We start from the raw sequence: 24892 nt of genomic DNA, 5'->3' as shown, positions 1-24892 counted from the left end.
CCTTGTGCATTTTGCAGGGTCGAGCAGCCGACGGCGGCGCACACTCGCCGGAGGAACTAGCCCAAACTCGGGAAGGAAAAGGGTGGAGGGTTGGGATGTGGCGACGCGCTAGTTGATCGAGTTTCCTTGATTTTTCTGGACACGGCCGACCCTTTTTCCCAATTCCATGTCAGGTCCCCCAGCATTCGGTAAAAAGAGGCTCAGCGAGACACGGGCGCAGCAGAATCTAGGCTTCCGGGACGGCATGCCCGATGCAGCCGTCACACTACCGGTCTACGGATGGTCAGGGGGTGTGGCAACCTCCAGGGTGGTTTTATACAGCCTCGCGGCATGCAATACACTACAATCAAGAGACCATATTCGAATTCGCTCTCGAGAAGCTGGCGGGCAATGTCAACCGTTTACACCCGTTGCCATCTGCTTGCTCTGGTCAAACCGAGACGACTTCTCGTGATGGACGATGATGTCTTTCGCTGAAATAGCATTGGGCTTGATAAGGCATGTAGCAGATTAGACGAGCCGAGCGACCTTGCGCAATTGGCACAACAGAGAAACACATACTAGAAGACACATGCAAACTCACTCTGGCGCGCGTGAGCTCAAGCAGGCGCTCGGCCACCGGCAAGACCCATCCATCTATCTTGTCCATCCAAGGGCGCGGAACCCGGAAGCACCAGGTTTTTGAGCCCTGCCGGCCATTTCAAGGGTCCCTCCGTCTCTGCTTCAGTAGATTCTTCAAAAGCAGAAACCGGCCGGCGTTTTCCTTTTCTGCGCGGCTCATCGTATCGTTTCTTTTCCCCGAGCGCACACTTGACCGAAACGGCAAGTACAAGTAGAAAACGGCCACCGTAAGCGCCACGTTCGGTTGAGCTCGTCTCGACCGTCCCGAGTGCGCGCGCCGCCGGCGGAGGGCCGGCTGGTGGCCCGCGGCGTGTTGTCCGGCCCGGCGACGCTGTCCTACGTCGGCTTTTCAACTTTTCTTCGGCCGTCGGGGCGGGTCCTCTGCGGCCTGCTCTGTGACAAGCTCGGGGGCGCCGCTCAACACGCTCCTCCTGTGCCTGCTTATCAATGCTGTGAGCATGCTGGCCATTTTGGCCGCTGTCGACCGCGCTGGCACCGCTGGCCCTTTTCGTTATAGACAAAGGTTTAGCTGTGTTCAGTTAGCTCTTGATCATTCGTAAACTGCGTCACACACTTGACTCGCTCATATCGGAATCCCATGGTGCGCATAAGCACCTGCACGAGTTACCGTGTGAGATGAAGATCAGCAATCATACATCAATAAAATTTGATTCACGAGATGGATGTGCTTGAGAGATTATCTGGTCACCGTGCTGCTATTTTGGGTACGATTCATGATTGAGGTATGTATTGATTGGAATTGCATCATTCTTCATTATAATTGTAACCCAAATGGGGAGATACTTGAACTTTTTGATCAATTTCATTTTTTTTTCTATTTTGAACACTTTTATGGTGTGGGATAAGCCGTAAACACCTTCGTAATTAGAGCTACCCCTGAGATAGTGAGATACAACTTGGCCGTAGGGAGTGCCTCGCCTGATCGCGGTTCATACCAAACGTTGCCCGGCCAAGCCCTGCTGCGACCATTTCAAGTCTTCCCGAGAGCCGCCCATCACAAATTGATCAAATTACAGCTCTTCATGAGGCACCATCATCCCATCTTGCGAGATCCGTGGTGTCGCCAGTGCCTGGCAAGTGACGCAGTGTGGATGTTCATATGCGACTTGGCTCACGAGCTACAATCAACTAATTTCTCGTCTTTTGGTTGTACAGCATCGTCACAAAAACGTTTTTGGTCCATCAATACTAACAGCGACGCCTAGAAGTGGTGCCGCGTATTGTCAGGGTGCATTTTTTTTAACTGACTCCACGCTTGACCTGTCCATGGATGCTGCCTTGAGTGAAGGGATATATCAAGTCTTGTATTCCATACTATTCCCTTTTAAATCAAGACTGGTGAACGCCCCTGAGGCTGGCTACATCTCGTAGCATCCACGGCTCTGCTGTCACCCTCTCGTACAGTTGACGCGTCGAGTCTCTGCTGCCTTAGATTACTATGGTACAAGCAGACGAGACTAACCAGCTCGATCCCCGTACCTAGTCCTTGCTCGTTTCCATACTATATTCATCTTTGTGATTCGCGAATTCAGATCCCTTTAAGGTGTCTTGTATCTGCAAATTTTACGCCATCTCCTGCCTAGGCCAGGCATCCGGTGCCACGGCAGAGTCACAGCCGGCGCGTCCCCCCTGTCTTTGAAGGCATCGTATAACTCAAATACTTGGCTTCCCAGCTCGGAGTATGGGCTTTATAGAGTGACTGACCCGGCCATTGAATAATGTTCAAGATGCAATTGCTTGATTTTGGCGAAAAAAACTACGGAACCTAGACAAACACTTCAGTCCGTCGGAGCATTGCAATACCTATGTCATCCAAGATTGTATAGGCCCACTGGAACAGGGTTTCCGTGAATTATTTCAAGCCTCAATTGACATTGTATGATTACGTTCAGGACTACCAATCTTCTAGTATGAGTCAAGTCTTACCAAGCAGAGCCTTGGAAGGGGACAGACAACAAGAAGGAAGAGCCACCAATCGACGAGCGGGAATAAGCAGGATCTAACACTCAGCGGAAAACTCTTTTGTGCCATTTTTTTCCTGCTTCTTTCTTGATCCCGTCAACTCAGCTACATGAGCTTAAACCACATTGGCATTGGTAAGTCGCCATTTGTAAGCGCGGCGGATGGCGACATTAGTAATTCAGAACCGTGCCGGAGAGAAAAGCTCCGCTATGACTTTACCAGAGCCATGGAAAGTTTCAAGCGGTCTAGGGCTAGACTACAGGATAGCTTCTTTTTATCTGGCAAAGCATAAATACCGAGGGCACTCCCAATTTTAGCTCTCGGTGGAAACAGTTTCTGGTAGTTTTCCCTCGCAATTCGTGATTCAGCCCTGTCTCCCCTTGCTAACATGTCGCCCACAAAGGTTCTCGTCACCGGTGCCACTGGATACGTGTAAGTGGTGAACTCTGGCCTGCAGAAGCAACGTTTTTTGACTGACAGCGTTGATGCCTTGGCAGTGGTGGCTCCGTACTGTCGACCCTTCTCAATTCGCCAAACCCTGATGTCAAGGCCCTGTCCATCTCAGCGCTGGTGCGCCAACAAGAGCAGGCCGATGTACTGAGGGCCAAGGGCGTCAACGGCATCGTGTTCTCGGGCCTCGACGACACGGATGTTGCACGACGGGTTGCTAGTGAAAACGACATTGTGATTAATACTGCGTCCGCTTTCCACGCCGAGGCCGCCGAAGCGATCATCAACGGCCTCGCAGACAGGCAAAAGGCTACTGGCAAGAAGTCGGTCCTCATTCATGTCAGTTTACCTGGGTCCATTATTCCGCGGTGCAGCGTCCGTCAAGAGACATCGAAATCACTAACGGTTTTGGTGCAGACCTCTGGTACATCGTCAATCGGAGACCGTCCCATTACTGGGCGATATACCGAGACGCACGTGTTTGACGACTCCAAAGACGACATCTACGCGTACTTGCGCAAGCGCGAGGATATCGAGCCATACCAGCAGCGCACCACCGATCTGGTGGTTCTCGAGCAGGGGGAGGATGCGGGCATCACCACCTACATCCTGATGTCACCCACCATCTACGGCATCGGCAGCGGTCTGTTCAACCGCACCTCCATCCAGATCGACGCCATCATCCGCGCCGCGCAGCGCGACGGCGTCACCACCGTGATCGGCGCCGGCAAGGCTCACTGGGACCACGTGCACATTGAAGACCTCGCCCGTCTGTACGAGCTGCTGCTGGCGCGCGTGCTCGCCGTCACCGGGGCCTCCGCCCCCGGCGGCGCCGGCGCCGGCGACCTGCCGCCCTCCAACAAACGCGGCATCTACTTCAACGAGACGGGCCACCACTCCTGGCGCGAGGTCTCGGAGCGCGTCGCCGCCGCCGGCAAGCAGGTCGGGCGGCTGGCAACGGCCGAGGTGCGCGAGGAGACGCTCGAGGCCGCCTCGCCAAAGCTGGGCAAGACGCTGACGCCCTTTGTGGCGGAGCTGGGGTTCTCGTCGTCTGCGCGCACGCAGGCGTCGCGAGCGCGCCAGCTTCTGGGATGGACACCGCAAAAGAACCGCAGGGACTTTGAGGACAGCTTCGTTGCGGAGTGGGACTATCTGGCGGGTGAGTTTTAGAGGAAAGCTCTCCGTGCCTTTGGAGACGGGTGTATGATTGTCTGCGGGGAGGGAGCCTGGGTCGATTGGATGAATACTCCACGGGTTGGGTCGGCTATGATGATGTCGAGTGAGCCTATTCCGCTGTCACATGGCAGTCATCATTCCCTCGATATTCATCCGCCCGTTGCAGGAAACAGTTTTCCATCGATGACAACTTTGTTTCGGATTGGGTCATTTGCATAAGGAGGCTGAACCATGTGTGGTTGCCCTCGTTCCCGCGTTGACATGAGACTATGAGATGCATTGAGATTGCGGATTGACGGCATAATCATGTCTACTGATAGCGTTACCACGGAATTAGTATCCGTCTTCAGCTATCAAAGCCAGAAGCAAACAACAATACTAGGTTCCACGATATAATTAAGCGCCACAACGTACTGTCCAACTTTTGCTTGTCTAGTCTATCCTGTAGGGTAGGTGATTGGCCAAGTGCTCTAGTCTCGCCAATCGCATCTTTGAGCATTTACACGCACAGAGAAAAAGGGAAAGAAAAGAGAGGAGACGGCAAGACAAAGGGGTTGACCCCTCCTCGAGACCTCTCTACCCCTTATTTTCTGCCCGTTAGCAAAAAACGTGAAGAAAGTGAGACGAACAAGGGAAAAAGAAAAAGACCAGGCGAACATCAACAAGGAGCCCCGTCCGGACTTGGCTGCCTCCGAGAGATGCATCGAGATGCGCAGGCCGCAGCTACCGATAAAGCAATGAGCAATGGCAAGAGGTGGGGGGTGTGCAACATTTTTTCAATTAATTTTTTATGGACAAGAAAGCGCCTCGTTCGTTCCAAAACTTTGCCCTTGTCGCCACGGGCTCTAACTTGTCCATCTATCCACTACACATGGGAAAGACGCGGGGCTGTACCGTACAATGAAAATCCGAAAAGTAGCCGGAGACGGGGGATTCTTAATCTCTCGAAAGAGAAAAAGGAAAAAAAAAGAAAAAAGAGCATGATGTCATGCCACTTTGACCCCTGGTCATCTATGAGAAAAAGCCCAACCAGGGCAAGGAGGAGTGGGTATTCGCATCTAGGCTTTAAACAGACGGAGAGAATGGCAAATTTACTATCCGCGTATTTCCCCTTTTGACAGGTAGAAAGTAAGGCATGATTACTGACTAGGCAGACGAGAATGCCGCGGCTTGTGCTGGTGAGGAACAGGCTTTTGCGGTGGGGGGGAGAGGCCATGATCAATCCATGGTGCCATTTGCTAACCACATATTAATCAATGGTGGCTGACTTGTCTGAATGGCCCAAAACGCCCTTTTGTTAGCGCGTTTTCTTTGTTTAGTCTTCATTGGGCTGTGTATTCTTGAACTGGACCCTCAAAGTCGCCGTCCTCCTCCAAGGCGCGGACGCGACCGTCCGTGCCGCAAGCAAGGCCCTTCCTTTCTTTCCGCGATTGCTATAAGTAGAAAGACGGACGAACCAGTAAATGAAGCTCTTGCTTTCCACTCCTCCTCCTCCTCCTCCTCCTCCCCCTATTTTTTTTTCTCCTTCTCTTTCCGTGCCGTCCGGTCGTCTTACGGGTGTAATGTACATGACGAGATTACCAGGCCGCATTGCCTAGTAAAAAGTACCTGTCAGGTCCGCAATAATCAGAAAAAAATAAAGACATGGAGGCTGAGAAAGGTACTGGCATTTCCCTCCTCACCCACGGAGCGACCAAGGAAAAATTGAGTTTTCGCCGCATGGGGTGTGCGTAGTGCGCTGGGGCTGCTTGTAAATCCGTTGCTCTGTGCGGAATTGGTATCAGGAGGGGGGGGTTCTGTTCTGTTCTTTTCTTTCTTTTCTTTCCCTTGCCTTCCCATCTCTGCGATGGATGTCCCATTAAACCCAGTTCTCCAGCGTAATCGACATTCTCGGCCTGTATTTTCAGGTCCCTTGTTCATCAATGACTGTCACGGGCACAGCATACATGTAGAGTGAACAAGGCTGGCTCGTCATCACACCGGAGCTTTCCATCTCCCCGCTCGTCGCTCCGTTGGAATTTTGGATGGCCTTGGTCTCCGGCCTTTGCACGATAAGTACCTATTAAACTTCTGTACTTGTAACGGGCGGGTACAGGGGTCGGGTCGTTTTGTTGGAGGCAGGATTTGGTGGCGTGTGAGGAGTGAGTGGGCTTTTTTTTTTTTTTTTTTGGTTGATGCAAGGTACTCAATTCTGATGGCGTGCTTTCTGCCGTTTCTGTGCCTGAGTAAGATGAAGGAGCAAGCAGCCTGTAGCCACTCAGAACCAATTTCTCCCCAACCTCGATATCAATGCGAGCACTTGGCGCAGAGGGCTAAATTAAGCGCCGACATTGCCCGGGGGACATGGACGGATAACTGTTCTGTGACAGATGTACGTCTCCAGTGCAGCATCGGAAATTAACGAAGAAAAAAAATGTGTCAACGGCTGAGATTGGATGAGACAGGCGTCCATGTCGAATCTACTTTGTAGACATGCAGGCCAAGTAATTTCGAATGACGAGATGGCCTGCCAGTCTGGTGACCAAGCAGCCTGGCCAGCTGGTAATGTATCCGTACTCAGTTTTCAGCCCCAAAGACAATCAGCCTTTCCCAGTCGACTTGGACTACTAAATCGCCGACAGCATACTCTGTACGCGGACGTCTGTCTATCTGGTCAACTGGTCTGCAACGGCCACTAGCAAAACACGACTGCTGCGAGGTTGCACCTTTGAATCGAGCCAAGATTGACTGTCTTGTCCACATCCAACCCGTCGCCGTCCTTGCTGGGATCTCTTTCTCGTTTTCTGGTAGGCACATGCCAGCCCCGATGTGCGTCATGCACTGGAATTGTACAGGAACCCCTGGGGTCGGGTTGGACCGCATCGCAAGCCTATAGAACTGATTGCGAGCAATAATAAATGTACTCTAGTATGTGTCCACTACAAACTTTGGGATGAAGAACATGTCCATTGTAGCAAAACACACACACACACACACACACACACGCAAAAAAGAGCGTAGAGTTGTTGTATAATAATCAACCAGGTGGAAAGATGATCAACGCAATCGCAAAACGAGTCACCCGTGTCCACATGCTGTTGCTTGCGGCAAGCAATAATGACTGCCTGTGCAGTTCATCAGCCACACGAAAAAAATAATAATAATAATTGTGGTGTCATATTGGCAATACAAAGCATGAAGGCTGGCACAATCTATAGTCAACATCTCGGTACTGACGGATGGCCACATCGGCGACACGTTGCCGTGCTAACGGGCAGCAGAGACAACCAGGCTGCCAGGTAGTGAGTACTGAGTACTTGGCACGGAAGCCCAGCATTACTTTGGCCGGAAATAGCAACACATCCAAGCAGGGGCAAGGGGAGGGAGGGCATTTGCCGGCAACCTCGCCAGGCTAGCCCTACTCACTCAATAGACCCATTCACGTCCTACAGGCAAGTTGGCAACTACCAGTAGTAACTACTGATACGGGCACAGCCTCCGCTCCGCCCTCTTTTTCATCTACTATGTACAAGGCAGTGTATATCAACCCTACAGGGAGAGAGTGGGCGGTAGGGTTGGCTAGGTGGGCTTCGACTCTCTCCCAAGTCTCATGTTGCAATTTGAAGCTTTCGAGGGTAAAAGAAATGTCTCTGCTGATCTCACTATCAATCCATCAAGCAAGCAAGCAGGAACAAGACGTATCTTCAGGCTAAAATAAATAAATGAATAAAGCACAACCGTACACGTACCTTTTCGCCCCTGTTTCTTCCTGCTAGTTATTGCCCCCCCGTCCCCTCCCCTGTACATCAAAAAAAGATCCCCACTGGCTAAGACTTCGGACCAGGCCGCCGCGAACTCTTTTGCGCCAGGGTGAGAGAGCCGGACTATTGTGCCCGTAGTGGCGCCCGCGAAGGCGCAGGGGGGCGGGATGGACCAACTATCAAGTAACTCAACTATTGACTAGTTGGTAAAAGGCTCAGGTACTCTTTTCCCTTCCCGGTCATCTTTTGCAGAATGAGCAGGCGCTGCAAATATTAAAAAAAAAAATGAAGAAAAAAACGCCTCCTTGGTGATTGGTGAAATGCAAGCAAATCTTGCCGCCTCTGAGCCTGCACGCTCTCGTATCGCGGAGCTGCCTACCACTTACGACACGGCACGGCAAATGGGGACTGGGTTCTATCTTGGCCAAGCTCTCCGAAATTATGAGAATTGCTGCCAAAGGTCTGTCTTGAGCTGCACGCGTCGGGACCTTGCGCCCACACACGCACATATGCGGGGCGGTTCCATACCAGATGCCGTCCATCACTGCCACAGTAGTGCTATCAGTACTTGTGCTACTTACCAGTACAAGCCTCGTTTCTGCTGATGAAACCTGTGGGTGTTGTTGACATCGACATGAAAACACTGCGTGCAAAAATTTCTGTGTTGGTTGCTATCCGTGGCACGACACGAAAAAAAAAAAGGTTTACTCGTGGCCGAGGGCGCGGAATACTGTGGTCTCTTGTCAATGTACTGGTAAACAGCATTCGTGGGGGGAGACTCTCCGCAAGCTCCCGCGAGCAGCAGCTGCGGCCTGTAAGCTCTAGCGTGTGCCTGCATATGTATTCGTACATGACTGATAAGTGGCGAAGACGGCAAGTTATGCAATTCTGCTGCTGACGAATTTGTTTTGGGCAGCCTGGGCAACCAGTCGCAGCCGCCGACTTGATAGGTTGCATCGTTGGCATGACAGTGTAGTTCCTCAGCAGGCCACTGGATTGAGCACCGGGGGCCAAACCGATGTGAAGCAGTCGCTTCAAGGGAAAATAAACAAGATGAGATGAAATAAAACACACACAGTGGCCAAAGCCCCATGTAATATTCAACGCGAGGCTGCAATCGATGACACCCCTCCGTCGTGTTTGAGTGGGTAATTGCGTCGCCTGCCCCACGAAGATGGCATTCATTATCCGCTCATGCCGCTTCGGCGGCGGCGCCCTGGCACCCCATTTGGCCCACGGCAACAAGCTTGCTTGCTTGCCTTGCTTGCTTTGCCATCTTGCTTGCTTGCTTTGGCTTTGGCTGCTTGCCTTGGCCTAGCTTCCCTTGCCTGCCTGCTTGCCTTGCCTGCTTGCCTTGCCCTGCTTGGCAAGGGACACATGGCCAGAAAAACTGCTGGCCATGCCTTTTCCGGCCATTGGCAGATGTTCCTTTTACTAATACAAGTTAGCCCGCACCAACCCCGGTTTCTATCCGAGGCGAATTGGACTGACGACTTGTGGTCTTTTGGCTTGGCGACGAGAGACAAGATCTTGTTCTGTCTACGCAACATGTGCGATCGACAAGACTTGCAGCGGAAGAGAAATAAAAAAGAAAAAAGAAGAAAAGAAGGTCGGACCCAGCTCCTTTCGGAGCGAGAGCCGGACGGGACCATTCGTTCTGGTGATTTCGATACGCACTCCATGTGTCTGTTTTTGTTTTGTCTGTCTTGTTGGCTAGGAAAAGCCACTCCCGTTCCGCTCCCGCAGCATCGCGACGATCTAGCCGAGAGTTGCTCATTGTTGTGATGAAGCAACAACGAAACTCTATATCCGGTGTTTGAATAACCTGTCCATGTCCATGTTGTTGTTGTTGCGTGTGGTAACTGGGTCGTCGTTTCGCCACTTGCCCCATATCCCAACACCGTTCATCTTGGTCTCTCTTTTGGTCGCGTGCCACCGGGCTGCCTGTCCTACGTCTCCCGTCTGGTTCGCCCTTTCCGATATCGTTCTACATCGACGAGATAACGTTGAGTTTAAAAAAAAGCAAAGGTCTAGATTTCCCCCCCCCCCCCCCCTTGTCCGATTTGTCTGAGGGGGGGAACCGGGGCGGAACATGCGACATTGGAGGGAGAACGGCACAATGGGGACGCTTGGCAGGCCTCTATCAACAGACCCTTGGAAGTTGAAAAAAAGGAATCGTAGAGCGCATGCCTGCTGCCTGCCTGGGCAGCCATGCATGGTTGATTCGGACGCAAAGTCACGCCATGGTGCCATGATTTGTCCAAGCGGAGAAGGACAGTGGTTTTTTTTTTTCCATTCTTCTCATATCCAACTTGAGCGAGCGGTAGGCAGAAGCAGTAACTTAGTAGGCAAAAAGGGTTGCTGGCTAGTGCATGGTTTTGGCTCCAACTCAAACTCAGGGTTCTTGTACCAGTAAATGCCCTCTTCCCCAGCTTTAGTGGGTGCTCGTCAATATCTACCAACCCGATATCCCTTGCCGTGGGCCAAGCAGGGTGCCGGACCCGGCAAGCATGATGATATTCTAGCTCTTTGTCACTTTTTAAAGCCCCTTCGGGTTTACGTGCAGGAGCCTGACGTAGGAAAACCTCGTATTCTGGCCCGGGCTTGTAGTCTTTGTCGCTATTTTTCACTTGTGGCTTGGCCGGTCTTTTTTTTTTTAAACCCTCTACGCTTTGCCCCATACTTGCCTTGTGTCTCTCTTTTTTTTGTTTTCTTGCTCTCTCTTTTTTTTCTTTCTTTTCTTTTTCTGTCTTTCTTCTGCTTCTTTCGGCTTCTTGATTCATTGATTGGGTTCAATTTTCTTTGCCCGTTTCTTTCGCTTCCCGACGACCCTCTCCTCAGTTTCCCCCTGACACATCCTCTGGATGCGTTTGTCATCCCTCGAAGAAACCCTGAAGATTGTCGCAACTCCCATCAGCTTTGCGGAAACATCAGTCATCCCATGTCGAACTGACGATTCATCCAGCTGCATCGTCAGTAAAGTCCAGGTGAATCGGACAGTCAAGAAACGGCCAGGACCTTGACGAGTGATCGAACCCGACCAAACACACGACACGTGCAACCACACGCATCATCATCATCATTATCATCGTCTGATATTTGAGCTGTTTTTTCCCTTGCGACCAAACGACACTACGTAACTTGAGCGATCAAAGTTGCTCCTACTCGAAACCGAGCCGCACTCGGGCGCATAGCCTTATTATTACTCCGACATTGGCAATCACATTATTCGACAGCACAGTACCCCAGGTTGGACCCGCAATCACAGCCCACTCGAAGGCTTGTCCTCGTCGAACTGCTCGATCTCAAGAGCCAAGGAAACAGACAGGATACGGACATTTCCTTTGCCCGGTTTCTCTGCTTCCGCTCGGTAGTTCACCAGAGCTGGAATTTCCGGTCGCCATTTCCAACGATAGCCTATCTACATCTCTCGATTCCCGTACTACGCCCGAATATTCTGGCAACCCGACCGACCTGCAGCGCCGACCGTCGAACCATAATTCAGCTCGTCCGCCACTGACCCGATCAAGCCATCCGGACCAAATTTTCGGAAGAAAAAATCTCAAAAAAAAAAAAAATTCGACACAGCTACCCAAGTAGTTGGGGCTTTTGCAGCACCGGGGAATTTGCGTGCCTGATTTAGCATCTGCCTACAGAGTTTAACCTACAGCGCTACGGGTGAGTGCTAACTTGTTTCTTACCCACTGTCCGCTCCCGAACCCACACACCACCACACCAAAGCATAAAGCACAAAAAAAATAAGGGACGAACGAGCGAAATAAGAGAAAAAGCAAGGACACAGGATAACGAGAAGCATGCAAACTCAAGTGAGAGAGCATTCCAGCATATCGCATAGCGCTACCATCCCGCGCCATATACCGAGGAGTGTTGGCGAAGCAGAGAGAGCACTCCAATGACAAGTGTCCTGAGGAGCTCGCAAAGAGACAAGCGACGGCCTTCATTTTTTTTTTTCACAAAAAAATATGGGGGGGCTTTTGTTCTTTTTTTTTCTGGATAGGCGGATCCTCAATCGGCGCTACTCCTGATGAGGATTTGCTCTTGAGCTTCCGGTCAATCCGTTATTGAAAAGAGGGCTGTGACTGAGTCGTCAAACTCGCCCACTCTGGTGAAAGTCTTCATTGGGCGAGGGGGGCGGCTCTCTCTTTTCTATTCCCGTTTCGATTACAGTATGTCAGACTGGGTCTGTCAGACGGGGGGTTTGCCATTCCTCCAAGTCGATCCTGCGCAGTACGCGTCGAGGTTGTTGAACGCAGCCTCGGTTTGTTGTCGCAAGCAGTTGCTCGGTTGAGATGGACTACTTGATGAGCGACGGATTGAACCGTCTTTTGTCTCGCCCGTTGCCCGCTCTACTCTACACCGTTGTTCTTTATTTGGTCATTGCAATGCACCTCGGATTACCATTACTGGTACCGTAAGGCATCTATCCTTGCATCCTTCTAGAGACACCACCAAGGCACATACATACCTTGCCTGGCATTGGGTAGCTACTGGCAGCAAGCTACTGAGTACCCAGTACAAGAAACTGGCACACCCCCTCCAAGCCGCGGTTTCCGCAACCCAGTTGCCCAGACAGGACAGGCAAGGCCTATTTTCAGCGCAACAGGGCTTAACAGTGGGACATGACAGTTGCAGTGCCACTGTGCCACCCGCACCCGCAGCCTGCGCCCCTTTCTAGCGATTTGCAACCGGTACCTAAGTTGCTAAGATGCCTTGGCAAGGTACCAGGTACCAAGTACAGTTTTTTTGGGCGCCTGGTCAGATCCTGCGAAAAAAAAAAACGTGTTGAGGCTGTTTTGGCAAATTTCCTTGCCACTAGTACAAACACGGATGGATCCTGTCGAGGTACAAGCAGAGTCCCAGCCACCTGTCGACATGGCAGTTGCAGCGGCAGTATTAGCAGCAGCGGCAGTAATCGCACCAGCAGCAACTGCAGCTGCAACTGCAGCTGCAACTGCTTGCCTGCTTGCCTACCTGCCTGCTTCTGCAGCACGCGTTGCGCTGACCTTTACTGGACTCCCTCTCCGTCTCCCTGCTTGCCCTATTTACTTTGATATACCAACTTGCCCATCCATCGGAGGAATCATACCCCCCCCTTCTCCCTCCCCCCTTCCAAATAGTCCAGTTGCCCGCGCTGAGCGACAGGAAAAAGCAAGGAAAATTCACCCCCTCCCCCAAGGACCTGCTGCGTTGCGTTGCGTTACGCTGGCTTGCTGGCTGGCTGGCTGGCTGGCTGACCTTGCACTGCAGCGCTGCAGCTCTACTCAGTACCCAGTACAGCAGGCAAGGATTACCAACCAACGGCCCACGACTCTCTCCTCGCCCATGTCCATGACCCAGACAGATTCTGGCACCCCTCAAAGACATTTTTCCCGCAAATCCTCCTTGACCCCTGTTCCCCCTCCCCTCCTCTTCATTTCCCCCCCGTCCGCCCACTCGCATCGTCCCACCATCGCTGGCCCTCGTTGAACATCCTGGTCTGTGGCTCTGTCGCTCCGCCGTGCCGGCCACGCTTTCTCCTTCTCATATTGCATCTCAGCAAGAAAAACTCAAACTGCCCTGCCCTGCCCTGCCTGGCCTTTCCTGGCTGCCCCCACCTGCCCTCTCTTTCTCACCCTCTTTGCCTCTCTCTCTTCGCGACGCTCTCACTCTGGCTCGTCGCCCTGGCCCCGTCACTGTGTTCCAGCGCCTCCCTCTTTCCCACCTTTCCTTGTACTACGACCACAACCTAACAACCTAGCACCCTTTGGTTTCTGACGCCGTCACAGTTTTTGCCCACCCGCTCTGGCCAACCACGTCGGCGACTAGGTACTCTCGCTCGTCCCACGTCTCTCATACCAGCCCTCTTCCCGTCACTCGTTTGAAAATCCCTATTACCGTCCCGGAAAACACACTGTTCGACGTTGCTCCGTTGCACCAAGCATTGCCAAGTTGCTGCCGTATTCCCCCTCGAGCCTGCTTCTTCTACCACCACTGCCTTCTTGTCGCTGCTAATCTCTACTCTGCTCCGGGTTCATCTATCCTGCTCGGCCGCCCTGCATCTCCAATCTCCTCCCCACGCGTCTCTTGGCTCTCAGCGCTCGGCCCACCTTGCAACCGTCACACACCTTGACGATATCCCACCACCACATTCCGTCGACGCTACCAACCTATCAGTACTTAGCAACCACGCTCAGCCTGTGACCGTCGCAGTTCACACCCCCCTGCCATTACTGCTCCATCGCTTGCCGACCCTCCCAGTCTACCAGACCAGCTCAGCAGGCTCGCTCACTTTCAGCCGCCCCTGGCACCTCGCATTCAGATCCCATCGCCGCCGAATCATACACCCCCCCTTCGACCGGTTACCGAGATTGCCTCATTGCTTGCTAGTTGACACCTCCAGCTATCCTCCTATAGGATCTGTCGCCTTGGTCCGGAGAACCTCTTCCCCGCGGTCGACTCTGTGCCGCCGAATACGCAGTTGCTCCCTTGTTGGACGGCTGCTTTATTAGCTCTGCCCTGCGAGAGCTAAGAAACTAAACTCGGACCTTTGAACGCTTGGCCGCCAACTCTAGTCTGCTAGGCCGCATCGGGCCATACCTACTAAACCATGGCACCTATGACACCCCGTCTCAAGATTCTTTCAGGTTCGTCCATCCATCAGCCCAAGCCCAACTCTCCCACCCCTCTCCCACCCCCCTCCCAAGTAAAAAAACCTACATTCAGTCCCCAAATTCCCATCTTTGCTGCATTGCATTGTTCTCGCTGTCGTGCAACTCTTACCCCGGTTGCTTTGCTGGCGAATACTAAACAGCCCCAACTTCACACCGTCACCACACTCTCTTCTTTGTCTTGGGGGCGGCAACCTTTTACTTTCTCTCCAGCCCACTTTGTCTCTCGCCTACCATTTCCATACCAGTCGTTCTACTCTCCAGACTTTTAATCTCCTTTTTCACTCTCACTTCCTTTCCTTCTCTGCACCCAATCCGACAAACCTCGCGAGTCGGTCTTTGAGACTTTCACTTTATTCCCTTCGCATCACCTGCGCCAGGCGATTGCTCCCCGCCACGCCACGGCGCGCTTCTGCCCATCATGAGCAACAATGAGCTAATGCAAGTATGTTCAGTCGGCGGAAATCCAGTCTCTGCCTTTCTTTCTTGGCGACTCCAAGCGACAAACGCTTGCGATGTCACGCTAGTCTGGAAATCGGGATACGAGCATGTTTCTCAATATGGCATCTCTTTCAAGTAGGTTACTGTCATGGTGCCCGGCACATCCGGCCGACACTATTTTTCCATTCAACAGTGATCGCATTGCTGACAATTCGCAGGTCGCCCATCTTCGGCAACGAACGCTTCAAACCGCGACATGGTGCGTATCTCATCGATCTCTGGAGCCTGAGAGGACGACCCCTTTTGTTTTCTCGATTCGAAACCTAACATGCTACTTCTCCAGTTGTTCGAAACCCCGAAGACGCTTCTACTGTTCGCGATGGCCCTTTCGACTACGTCGTCTTGTGCGTCAAGGCTCTCCCCGATGTCTATGACTTGGCCGCTGTCATTGATTCCGTCGTCACTCCCCAACACACCTGCATTCTTGTCAACACAACACACACACTCGGCGTCGAAGCTGCCATCGAAGAGCGTTATCCTACAAATGTCGTTCTCTCATTAGTATCTGGTGCTGAGCTTACTCAGCTTGGCCCAAGTGAATTTGAGCACAAAGGTTCGACTGATATCTGGGTTGGCCCAGCCAACAAGCAGAGCAATATCCCCCAGGCCATTCAAGAGGACATGGCGCAGGCTCTCGCCATGACTCTCAGCACCGGCCAGGTTGACTGCAAGGTGTCGCCCAACATTCGTCAGCAGCAATATCAACGCGTTATCGGGTACGTATTCTTTTTGTCCTTGACTCTTGACGCTTCCGCATCTTTGCCATGTCCGCTAATGTTGCCATCTCCTAGCCCAATTGCCTTCCACCCTGTCAGCGTACTGTTCGAAACGCCCAACCACGCTCTACTCTTGGACAAGGTCGGCGTCAAGGACATGATTACCGGCATCATTGATGAGCTACTGGTGCTTGCCGAGACCAACGGCTGCAAATTCGATCTTGACTTCAAACAGAGGATAATGGACGACATGACAAAGGCAAACCTCCCGGACAGCATCATGTGGCAAGACTATGTCGCTCGACGCCCCATGGAGATCGAGACCTATTTGGGGTCGCCCATAAAGCTGGCTCATGAAGCCAAGGTCCCCGTTCCCAGAATTGAGACGCTCTATGCCATCATGCACAACTTGAATGTGGTTAATAGAAACCGCCCCAAGAATGGGGACGTTCAAGGCGCTATGCCTCCAAGCTCCCCCACCGTTGGCCAACCTCCACGCATGCCATCCCAGAATGGCCATCGCCCCATGATGGGCGGCATGCCCAATGGAAACGGCATGGGACCGCGCCAGGTCCGTCCCCGCAACTCCTCCAACTTTGGTCCGCCCGGCCCCATGCGGCGTGGACCTCCTCCTATGAATGGCGGCCCAAACGGCATGAATCGCCCGCCGCAGCACATGAACGGGGGCTCCCGGGCTCCCTCTCGACGCGGATCCATGGATGGCAATGACTTGGAAGAGTTCTCTCATCTTGTCCTCTATGACGACATTCCCGAAGGCCATGAGCAAAACTATGGCGCTGAAAATGGTGACATTGCTCTACGTGAGAGAGAGCTGCAGGTCAGGCAGAGAGAAATGGCTATGAAGGAGCATGAGATGCGTATGCGACGTGGTCATCCTCCGGGCCCTCCGGGCCCTCCGGGCCCGCGCCGTGGCCCCCATCCCATGCGCCACAGCACTCAGATGTTTGATGACGACGACGATGACGACTATTTCGACCACCCCGTGGGTCCTGGCATGCCTGCTATCGATGCCGACAATTTCGACATGATGAGCGTAACGTCGCGGAAAAATCGTAAAGCTCCCGGTCCTCCTCCATCCCAAATCCGCCGCAACCCTGAGTTTGATGCACCCCCGCCTTCCCGCGGCAGCCGGTTCCGACCTAGTTTTGGCCGAAACCGTTCGAGCCAGATTGCAGCGATACCTATGATGACAGACAATATCCTTGATGATCCACTTATGAGCTGCTCGTCGAATCGCTATGGTACTGTCGACCGAGGCGCCATGAACAGCGGCTCCCGAGCCAACTCCCTGACGGCCTCGAGACTTGATGAGCTGCAATACGGCCAGGCTCCCGGTGGCCCTCCGGGCATGAACTACGGACGTCGCGCGAGCCAATCTCCGGGAAATCCCTACAGCCCCTCGATACGCGGCGGTAGCGGCAGACCTTCACCACCCAACGGATACGGCCCTCCCATGAACGGCCGCCCTTCTCCGCCCGACGGCGTTCGGCAGCCGATTCCTCGCTATCCGCCCGGCCAAGGCAATGCAGTTGCACCTCAGCAAGTTGAACAGCATATTGGGGTGAGCGCCCTCCATCCACCAAAGACTAGAAATGTGCGAAGTCTGACTGGTAGTGCGAGTGCTAGCGCGGGCAGTGGTGAAATCGACTCCGAAAACTCGGCACGCAGCAGCCAGACGAGCCTCCCTCATGCACCACCGGCAGCGACCAGCGTCCACTAATAAAAATCGGACGATGATGGAAGTGCTGCAGGAAGCATGTCAGAGTTTACGTGACCGATAGTTGCGTGTGAAGATAACGTTGGGCCCTGACGAGGCGTGGATCATTCTTCTTTATTTCCTCTTTGCTTTTACACTTGCGAAAAAATAACACAGCGTTGGAGTTGGGTTTGGTTTGGCAACAGCGAAAAATGCCAAACCATCAGACGACCTCTGGTTTTTCCTGTGGACTTTGCCGAGTCCTGTATATATGGCTGAAAGAAGGAACGGCAGCAACTGCCCAACCGGTTTGATAATATTGCATCCGAGCAAGAACTTTGGTTCTTTAATTTCAAAACATCGAGCGGCCGATTTCATCAAGGACCAAGCTCACCTGAAGGCCCGCACTTGCTTGCCTATACCGCTCACCTATTCTACCATGGCCTTGGAGAGCAGGTATACAGTCGCTACACTTTGAGAATATCGCACGGCGCGAAAAATAGATTGGGAAAAGTGTCGATGGGCATGATGTTATTCGGTGTCTCTTCTCTACTTCTCCTTCTCCTTTTGAAGCTTCCTTCACGAGGCCAGCATCCATGCCACGGTATCGGCGCACCTCTAGGAACTACGACAGGCATCATTTTTTTTTTCTTGTTTCATTACTCACCAACACACGCACACATATTATAGTCTGGGGATCCTTTTCCTTGTTTGTTTGTTTTTTTTATAATACTGTCTGGTTATATGCCAACCTCTTGTGCCGTTTGAAACAAAGTGTTGCAACGGGCATTTGGCAGGGAAAATGGTCATGTTAGTTGGTATGAGATACTTGATCTCAAGGACGATGCGGTCCGTTGGGTCTGACAAAACTTGTGGTATACAAATGCACAAGACAGCGAATATTGGAGCGTCCAGATAATAGGGTGCCTCATTTGAATAATTCGAAGTTGAACTTATCACTTTTCATACATCGGCAACAATGGGTAGCGAGCATGTAGTTATTTGTGCGTACCGATCTAGCTACCTACTTAGACTGCAGCATCCGTCCGTCACTGGCTCGAACGCGCACCAAGTGTGCGGGTCACGTGGGCTCTCGTGCTGTGGCCATCTGTTACGAAAGGTTGTGACGCGTTGACGCGGCATCTGGTGCTGTAGAGAGCAGCTCTTGCAAATAACGAATTACAAATAAAGAATTTGGCAAGAATACCTTGTCGCCATTCTTTTTCAAACCAGACCAGTCTCTCTTGAATTTTGTCGTCACCTGTCACCTGTCCTTGTCAAGGGGGGTTTGCAACTGTGACGTGGTATCTCGAAACAATTGCTACCAGCGGCTGGCTTTAAGAAAAAGGTCGGAGGGGAACTTTTTTTCCCATCTATGTCCAACTTCACACCATCACAGAGCTTGGTTTCCCTCTGAAAATGGCGACAAGAAATATCGGCGGCGGCGGTGGTGGGAACCGACAAAGCATGGCCATTGCAGCCGCAGGTGGACAGATGAAGTCGAGACAACTTGTACGTTTGTTTGTTTGTTCTTTTTTTTTTCTTTTTTTTTTCTTTTTTTTTTCGATTTCGTTTTCGCTTTCCCAAAGAAGAATCTATTTTGCATGGTAAAGAGGGCGAGATGGCATGAGCTGGCTAACTCTCTTCTTTCTCTCTCTGTCTCTGTCTCTGGACTTAGAGCCATTTACATTCGCAGCTCGCACAGCTCTCGGCAAACCTCTCGGACACGGAGAATCTGTTGCGCATGACGAGCGTGCAGGCGGAGGCGATGAGGGGTCTAGGCAGTTGGCACGGCGCATTGTAAGTTGTGCAACGTTTTTTTTTTTTGCCCTTTTTTTTTTTTTGCCCTTTTATTCCTTCTTCTTCTTCTTCTTCTTCTTCTTCTTCTTCTGTTTGCTTTCCCTCATTTGTCATTATGACGGGTGTTTCAGGCAAAAATTATATTGAAAGAGAGAGAGAAAAAAAGGCGGGAAGCAAGATTATTGATACGATATAGATTCATGGCAGCGAGTCGGGTGCTAGGCGAAGAAAGTGTAAAAGAGGGTGGTGGAAAGTAGCATACGGCAGAAAAATAAGAAAAGAAGGAAAAAGGATGCCGTGTATAGAATAATGAATAATGATGGCAAGTTTTACGCTTAACAATGTATATTCATGGTGGCCTTGTGTGCCGGGTATCATTCCTATTCCTAGGCAGGGGGGGGCTTGTCCCATTCGACAGGGGGAGCCCTTCATCAGCTCTCCGATGCTCTCATGCCCGCGGCTTCGCGCTGGCTCGTTTGGGCTGCCGCCGTGGCGCCCGCCACTGCATCTTCCCCGACCACCCGCAGGCTCCTGCTCCGCAGATGCCTCCTCCGAGGCTCGCCCACGGCGAAGCGCTTCACGCCGCCGCACGTGCGGCAGCGGACGGCGAGGACGTCGGCCCAGGGCTTGCGCCCGCCCCGGCTCGCGTTTTCCACCACGGCGTCGCAGGTCCGGCCCTCGACGAGCAGCGCGTCGCAGTACCGGCAGACGGTGCGCTTCATCTCGGGGCGCTGGCGGATCATCACCTTGAGCGTGACGGCCCGCATGTCGGCGAGGAGGCTCCGGGACATGTTTCGCAGGGCCGTGCATTGCTGCTGCTCCTGCTGCTGCTGCTCCTGCTGCTGCTGCTCCTGCTGCTCCTGCGACTTCTGCTGCTTCTGCGGCTGCTCCTGGTTCTGCGGCTGCTGGTCCGCGGTGGTGCGTGCCGCCTGCGTCTGGCTGGGCAAGGCGGCGTCGTCGTCATCGTCGTCGTCTCTTGCCGGTTGGGTCAGACTTGGGGCTTCTGCAGACCCGGTGCCTGCTAGACCTTTCGCGCCGTCACCATCGGGCGCGTTGCGACTCAGAGGCTGTAGGGAAGCCGTCGCGAGAAAGGCTGCGGCTTGGTACAGGTAGGACGCTCTGGTGTAGATGTGTCTGTTTTGGACTCCGGGTGGCGCCTTGGCCTTGGCCATTTCTACCTCGAGCAATCCAGACAGGATCTGCGTAACCCGCCCAAGATTGCAATGTTGATTCCTAATGAGAGCGGAATTATTAGCCAACCGTACACAGGGCGGTCGCAAACTCTGCCCGTCGCAGCCTAGCGCGCTTCGGTCACCCGTCCCGTGGGCCGTTGCACAGTGTAAACACTAGGCCGCACTCGTGCCGTGTTGATCACGTGACTTGGTTCTAGGTGGCCCATGCTCGCCCAAGGCAAGCTTGCTCCCTTGCATGCTCTTAACAGGCTCCCCCCCCCCAATCCCCTCCATCAGCCATCGTCTTCAGAACAAGTTCGCCAGGGAATCGCGCGCTGCTTGTCCGTCAGACCAGACACATTTATTCTCTCTTCCAATCCTTCTAGTCTCGTCTCATTATTTCTGTATTGTTCCACTACTCAGGCTCTTTGCACCCTCCTGTCTGTCAACAACACGTGTCGCCACCAACAGCAAAAGCCAAACGCAGGCTTTTCTCTCTACTTTCCACTCTCCCGCGCCGCTGGACGACACGCCTTTTTAGCGACTCGACGATCCTTTGCGCGAACGCAGCTTGTCGATTTCTCTTCCGCCCTTGCCTTTGGATTCGTTAACCGAGGACCTTACTCGTTCACACACAACCACTAAACATCGCCCATCATGTCTCACGAGGAGGATCTGATTGATTATTCCGACGAGGAAATCGGCGCCAATGAGACCGCCAACGCCGGCACCAAGAAGAGCGAGCTCGCCGCCAACAGCAACGTTGACAAGAAGGGTAGCTATGTTGGCATTCACTCCACCGGTTTTCGCGACTTCCTGCTGAAGCCCGAGCTTCTGCGCGCCATCGGAGACTGCGGTTTCGAGCATCCATCGGAGGGTCAGTCTTGATATCATCGCACACATTCTAATTACCCACAAACAAAGCATCCATCCCTCCATCCCTCCCCCTTTCCTCCTTGACCTGGCGTCTTTCTCCCTTCTTGATACAAGGGAGTGAAGACGGGAAAAGGGAATAGTCCGTCCATCTCGCAATGTGCGCGTAACAGCAACTTAAGCCATTGTTGGCGTCTTCGGGACAGCGCACAATGGCTTGAGTCATCCGGTCGCGCTTGGAAGAAAGCAAGGCTGTGGATGGCTGCGCATGAGCCTCGAAGCCTTTTGGATCGACGCCCCGGACCTTGGTGTACCTGAAATATGGCCCCGGTCCGTTGAACTACGAACGCGCAACTTCATGAGGAGACCGTCTAGTATGGCCGTCATCTTTATTGAACAGCAGTCGCTAGCGCATCGAGCGATACCTCTCGCCGTCCTTGTCTGTATACGACAAAGATGCAAGCGAAGCACAATCAGTCCTGGTGGGCGAATCTTCTTGGGTAGGAGATGCCAAGCAGACCGTTGGTGAAAGACGGCTAGGCAAGCTCCCTTGATCGATGCACAATGACTCATTGACATCGGTCGTGGCGTAGTACATGGAAAGCCAGACATGCTTACAAGACCTCGAACGAGGTTGTGGGTGTCTGTGCCCAACAGGACTGCGCCTGTATGGCTGTGCATGCGATTACATGCTTGCGACTGCATTGCGACGATGGACGGACCTATCATTGATTCACACGCCACTCGTTTCGTTTCCACTTAGCAAGACAAATTTCTAACATCCCTCGATCGACAGTCCAACAAACCTGCATTCCTCAGGCTCTCCTCGGCGGTGATATCATCTGCCAGGCCAAGTCAGGTCTCGGCAAAACTGCCGTCTTTGTTCTCGCCACCCTGCAGCAGGTCGAGCCTGTCAATGGAGAGGTATCGGTTGTGGTCATGTGCCACACTCGTGAGCTGGCCTATCAGATTCGCGATGAATACAACCGTTTCAGCAAGTACATGCCCGACATCAAGACTGGTGTCTTTTACGGCGGTACCCCTATCAAGACCGACATGGAGACTCTTAAGAACAAAGACACTTGCCCTCACATCATTGTTGGCACTCCCGGTCGTCTCAAGGCTCTTGTCCGTGACAAGGCTCTCCGCCTGGGCAGCGTTCGCATCTTTGTTCTTGACGAGTGCGACAAGATGCTTGACCAGCCTGGTAAGCCAACGCCGAACATGTCGGATGTGAAGAGGTAACTAACAGTACACAGATATGCGTACCGATGTCCAAGACGTCTTCCGCGCTACTCCCCACCAGAAACAGGTGATGATGTTCTCGGCCACTCTGTCGGAGGAGGTCAAACCCATCTGCAAGAAATTTATGCAGAATCCTACTGAGCACTACGTTGATGAGGATACCAAGCTTACGCTGCACGGTCTGCAGCAGTACTACATCAAGCTTGACGAGAAGGAAAAGAACCGCAAGCTCAATGACCTTCTCGACGAGCTTCAGTTCAACCAGGTTATCATTTTTGTCAAGAGCACTGTTCGCGCTACTGAGCTGGACAAGTTGCTGCGCGAGTGCAACTTCCCGTCGATTGCTGTGCACTCGGGCGTCAGCCAGGAGGAGCGCATTCGCCGATACAAGGAGTTCAAGGAGTTCAAGAAGCGTATCTGCGTCGCCACCGACGTTTTCGGTCGTGGTATCGATATCGAGCGTATCAACCTGGCCATCAACTACGACCTGTCCGCCGATGCCAGCTCCTACCTTCACCGTGTCGGCCGTGCCGGTCGATTCGGTACCAAGGGTCTCGCCATCTCTTTTATCAGCAGTGAAGATGACCAGAAGGTTCTCGGCGAGATTGAGAAGCGCTTCGAGGTCGCTCTTCCGTAAGCACTACTACACTACCATTGCACGATGAAAGGGCACTTTTATGCTAACAAGACGATAGTGAGTTTCCCAAGGAGGGTGTCGATGCCAGCACGTACATGGCTTCTTAGACGACGTCATCTTGGCTTTGACACGGTTACATGATGTCGCGGCTTTTGCTGTGAAGAAGATGTCTCGATGAACTTTACTGGGAATAAAGAAACTTGGGAAACAGGTGATAAAAAAAAGGAATAATCTGTATGCGACTTTGCAGTGCTGTATCGTTTAGGATTTGCTACGTTTGATTTACAATGAGATTGAACTGTGACGTTTGATTGCACAAGGTGCATAGTTGCCACTGTGATTGATGATGGATGAGATGGTGACTGTGGTCAGCCCGGCTCGTCCAACCTGTTTGCCATTCACCCGGTTCCAGGCGTGAGCTTATCATGCAACACGGACATGCATGTCGGTATGTTTTCTAGGCAGCACCCACGCACTGGTTTGCGGCTGGCCCGCTGGTGGATGTGATGAAGCTGCAAAGAAAGCCAGCCTTGCGGGCAAGGACAGCCATCAGCAGCAACAGCAGCAGCAGCGGCAGCAGGGGCTTTACACAACTAATCAGTCGAGGCTTTGTCCAATGCCGATGGGATTGTGCGCAGATACAGCCCTCGCAAGAAGAAGCAGTTGCCGCCAGGGGAACGTTTTCAGCTCAAATGTTGCACAAGGAGAGAGAAAAAAAAGTGAGGCGGTTAATGTGCCTGGTCAGTCTGCCTGCCTGCCTGCCTGCCTCGCTCTTGGTGTCTCAACACATCACTCACGCCTTGTCTTATATGGTCCTAGCCAGAAGGGGACCAGGGACCTCCGGGGCCAAGTGTGTATTCTATGTATAGCTCCAAGACAGGTTTATCGTGTGAATACCGGAATCACTTTACAACAGTTGAACCAGAAATGTGCCCAAGCTGAAATGTGCCCAAGCTGCACAGGGCAGGATGAAAAGAAGCGCGCTTGCCGTCGCGAGTAAAAGTTGCCTTTCCCCTTCCCCTCCCCCAACCTGGCTTTTGCCACATTTTACTTATGGTAGCGAACGTGAGAAGAGAATCAAAAAGAGAAAAAAGAGAAAAAAGGTAACACGAATCCACATAAAAGACCTAAACGATGACTCTTGACTTGGACGAAGCGCACGTCTCACAAGATCACGTCTCATGAGCGAGCTCTTCGCCCGGTTTGCTGCCTGCCTGGCGTGGCCAGGGCGGGCGATGTCGGAGGAGCCAAGCGTTTCTTCATTTCTCTGCTTTCGGCAACGCTTGGCTCCGCATCCATCTCGAACCCACCGAGGATCGGACCAACATCTCTTTCCTACTGAAATGTCGACAATTATTCATGTTCAAGTTCCTATTCTCGTCCGATCCGCTCTCGGAATGACAGTATAAGTAGGAAGGGGGGGGGGGTTGCTTTGGACAAGGAAGGGGCCGGTAAGAATGCCGGCCGAGAGAACATTCGGGGCTCGTTATTTGGACATGAACACCCATCCCCCCAGGTCAACGCACGAGCAGTGCAAGTACTAATATAAGTCGCTTGTCCAACAATTTGTGCGTTTTTTTTTTTTCTTGGCTT

At 52.6% G+C, this 24892-nt stretch overlaps 4 protein-coding genes across 4 annotated transcripts; 3 read left to right on the top strand and 1 right to left on the bottom strand.

Moving 5' to 3' along the window:
- Positions 1-2992: 2992 nt before the first annotated feature.
- V2A60_003623 (uncharacterized protein) lies at positions 2993-4224 on the top strand (the record flags this gene model as incomplete). The annotated part of the gene is made up of 3 exons (XM_083254951.1): positions 2993-3036; positions 3102-3393; positions 3472-4224. 3 exons carry the CDS (start codon positions 2993-2995, stop codon positions 4222-4224), a joined length of 1089 nt encoding a protein of 362 aa, XP_083111077.1.
- An 8149-nt stretch (positions 4225-12373) lies between these two features.
- V2A60_003622 (ketopantoate reductase PanE/ApbA-domain-containing protein) lies at positions 12374-17596 on the top strand (the record flags this gene model as incomplete). The annotated part of the gene is made up of 4 exons (XM_083254950.1): positions 12374-12402; positions 15298-15338; positions 15423-15855; positions 15931-17596. 4 exons carry the CDS (start codon positions 12374-12376, stop codon positions 17594-17596), a joined length of 2169 nt encoding a protein of 722 aa, XP_083111076.1.
- Positions 17597-19803: 2207 nt separating this feature from the next.
- On the bottom strand, positions 19804-20544 carry V2A60_003621 (ribonuclease P protein subunit RPR2; the record flags this gene model as incomplete). Its single annotated transcript, XM_083254949.1, has 1 exon — positions 19804-20544. The coding sequence occupies one exon, from the start codon at positions 20542-20544 to the stop codon at positions 19804-19806; it is 741 nt and encodes a 246-aa protein (XP_083111075.1).
- Positions 20545-21201: 657 nt separating this feature from the next.
- Positions 21202-23406, top strand: V2A60_003620 (ATP-dependent RNA helicase SUB2; the record flags this gene model as incomplete). The annotated part of the gene is made up of 4 exons (XM_083254948.1): positions 21202-21421; positions 22214-22624; positions 22677-23295; positions 23358-23406. 4 exons carry the CDS (start codon positions 21202-21204, stop codon positions 23404-23406), a joined length of 1299 nt encoding a protein of 432 aa, XP_083111074.1.
- Positions 23407-24892: the final 1486 nt, after the last annotated feature.

The sequence above is a fragment of the Cordyceps javanica genome, chromosome 2, assembly GCF_051103115.1.
Source record: "Cordyceps javanica chromosome 2, complete sequence".
Taxonomy (NCBI): Eukaryota; Fungi; Ascomycota; class Sordariomycetes; order Hypocreales; family Cordycipitaceae; genus Cordyceps; species Cordyceps javanica.
This window is presented reverse-complemented; position numbering and strand designations above follow the sequence as displayed.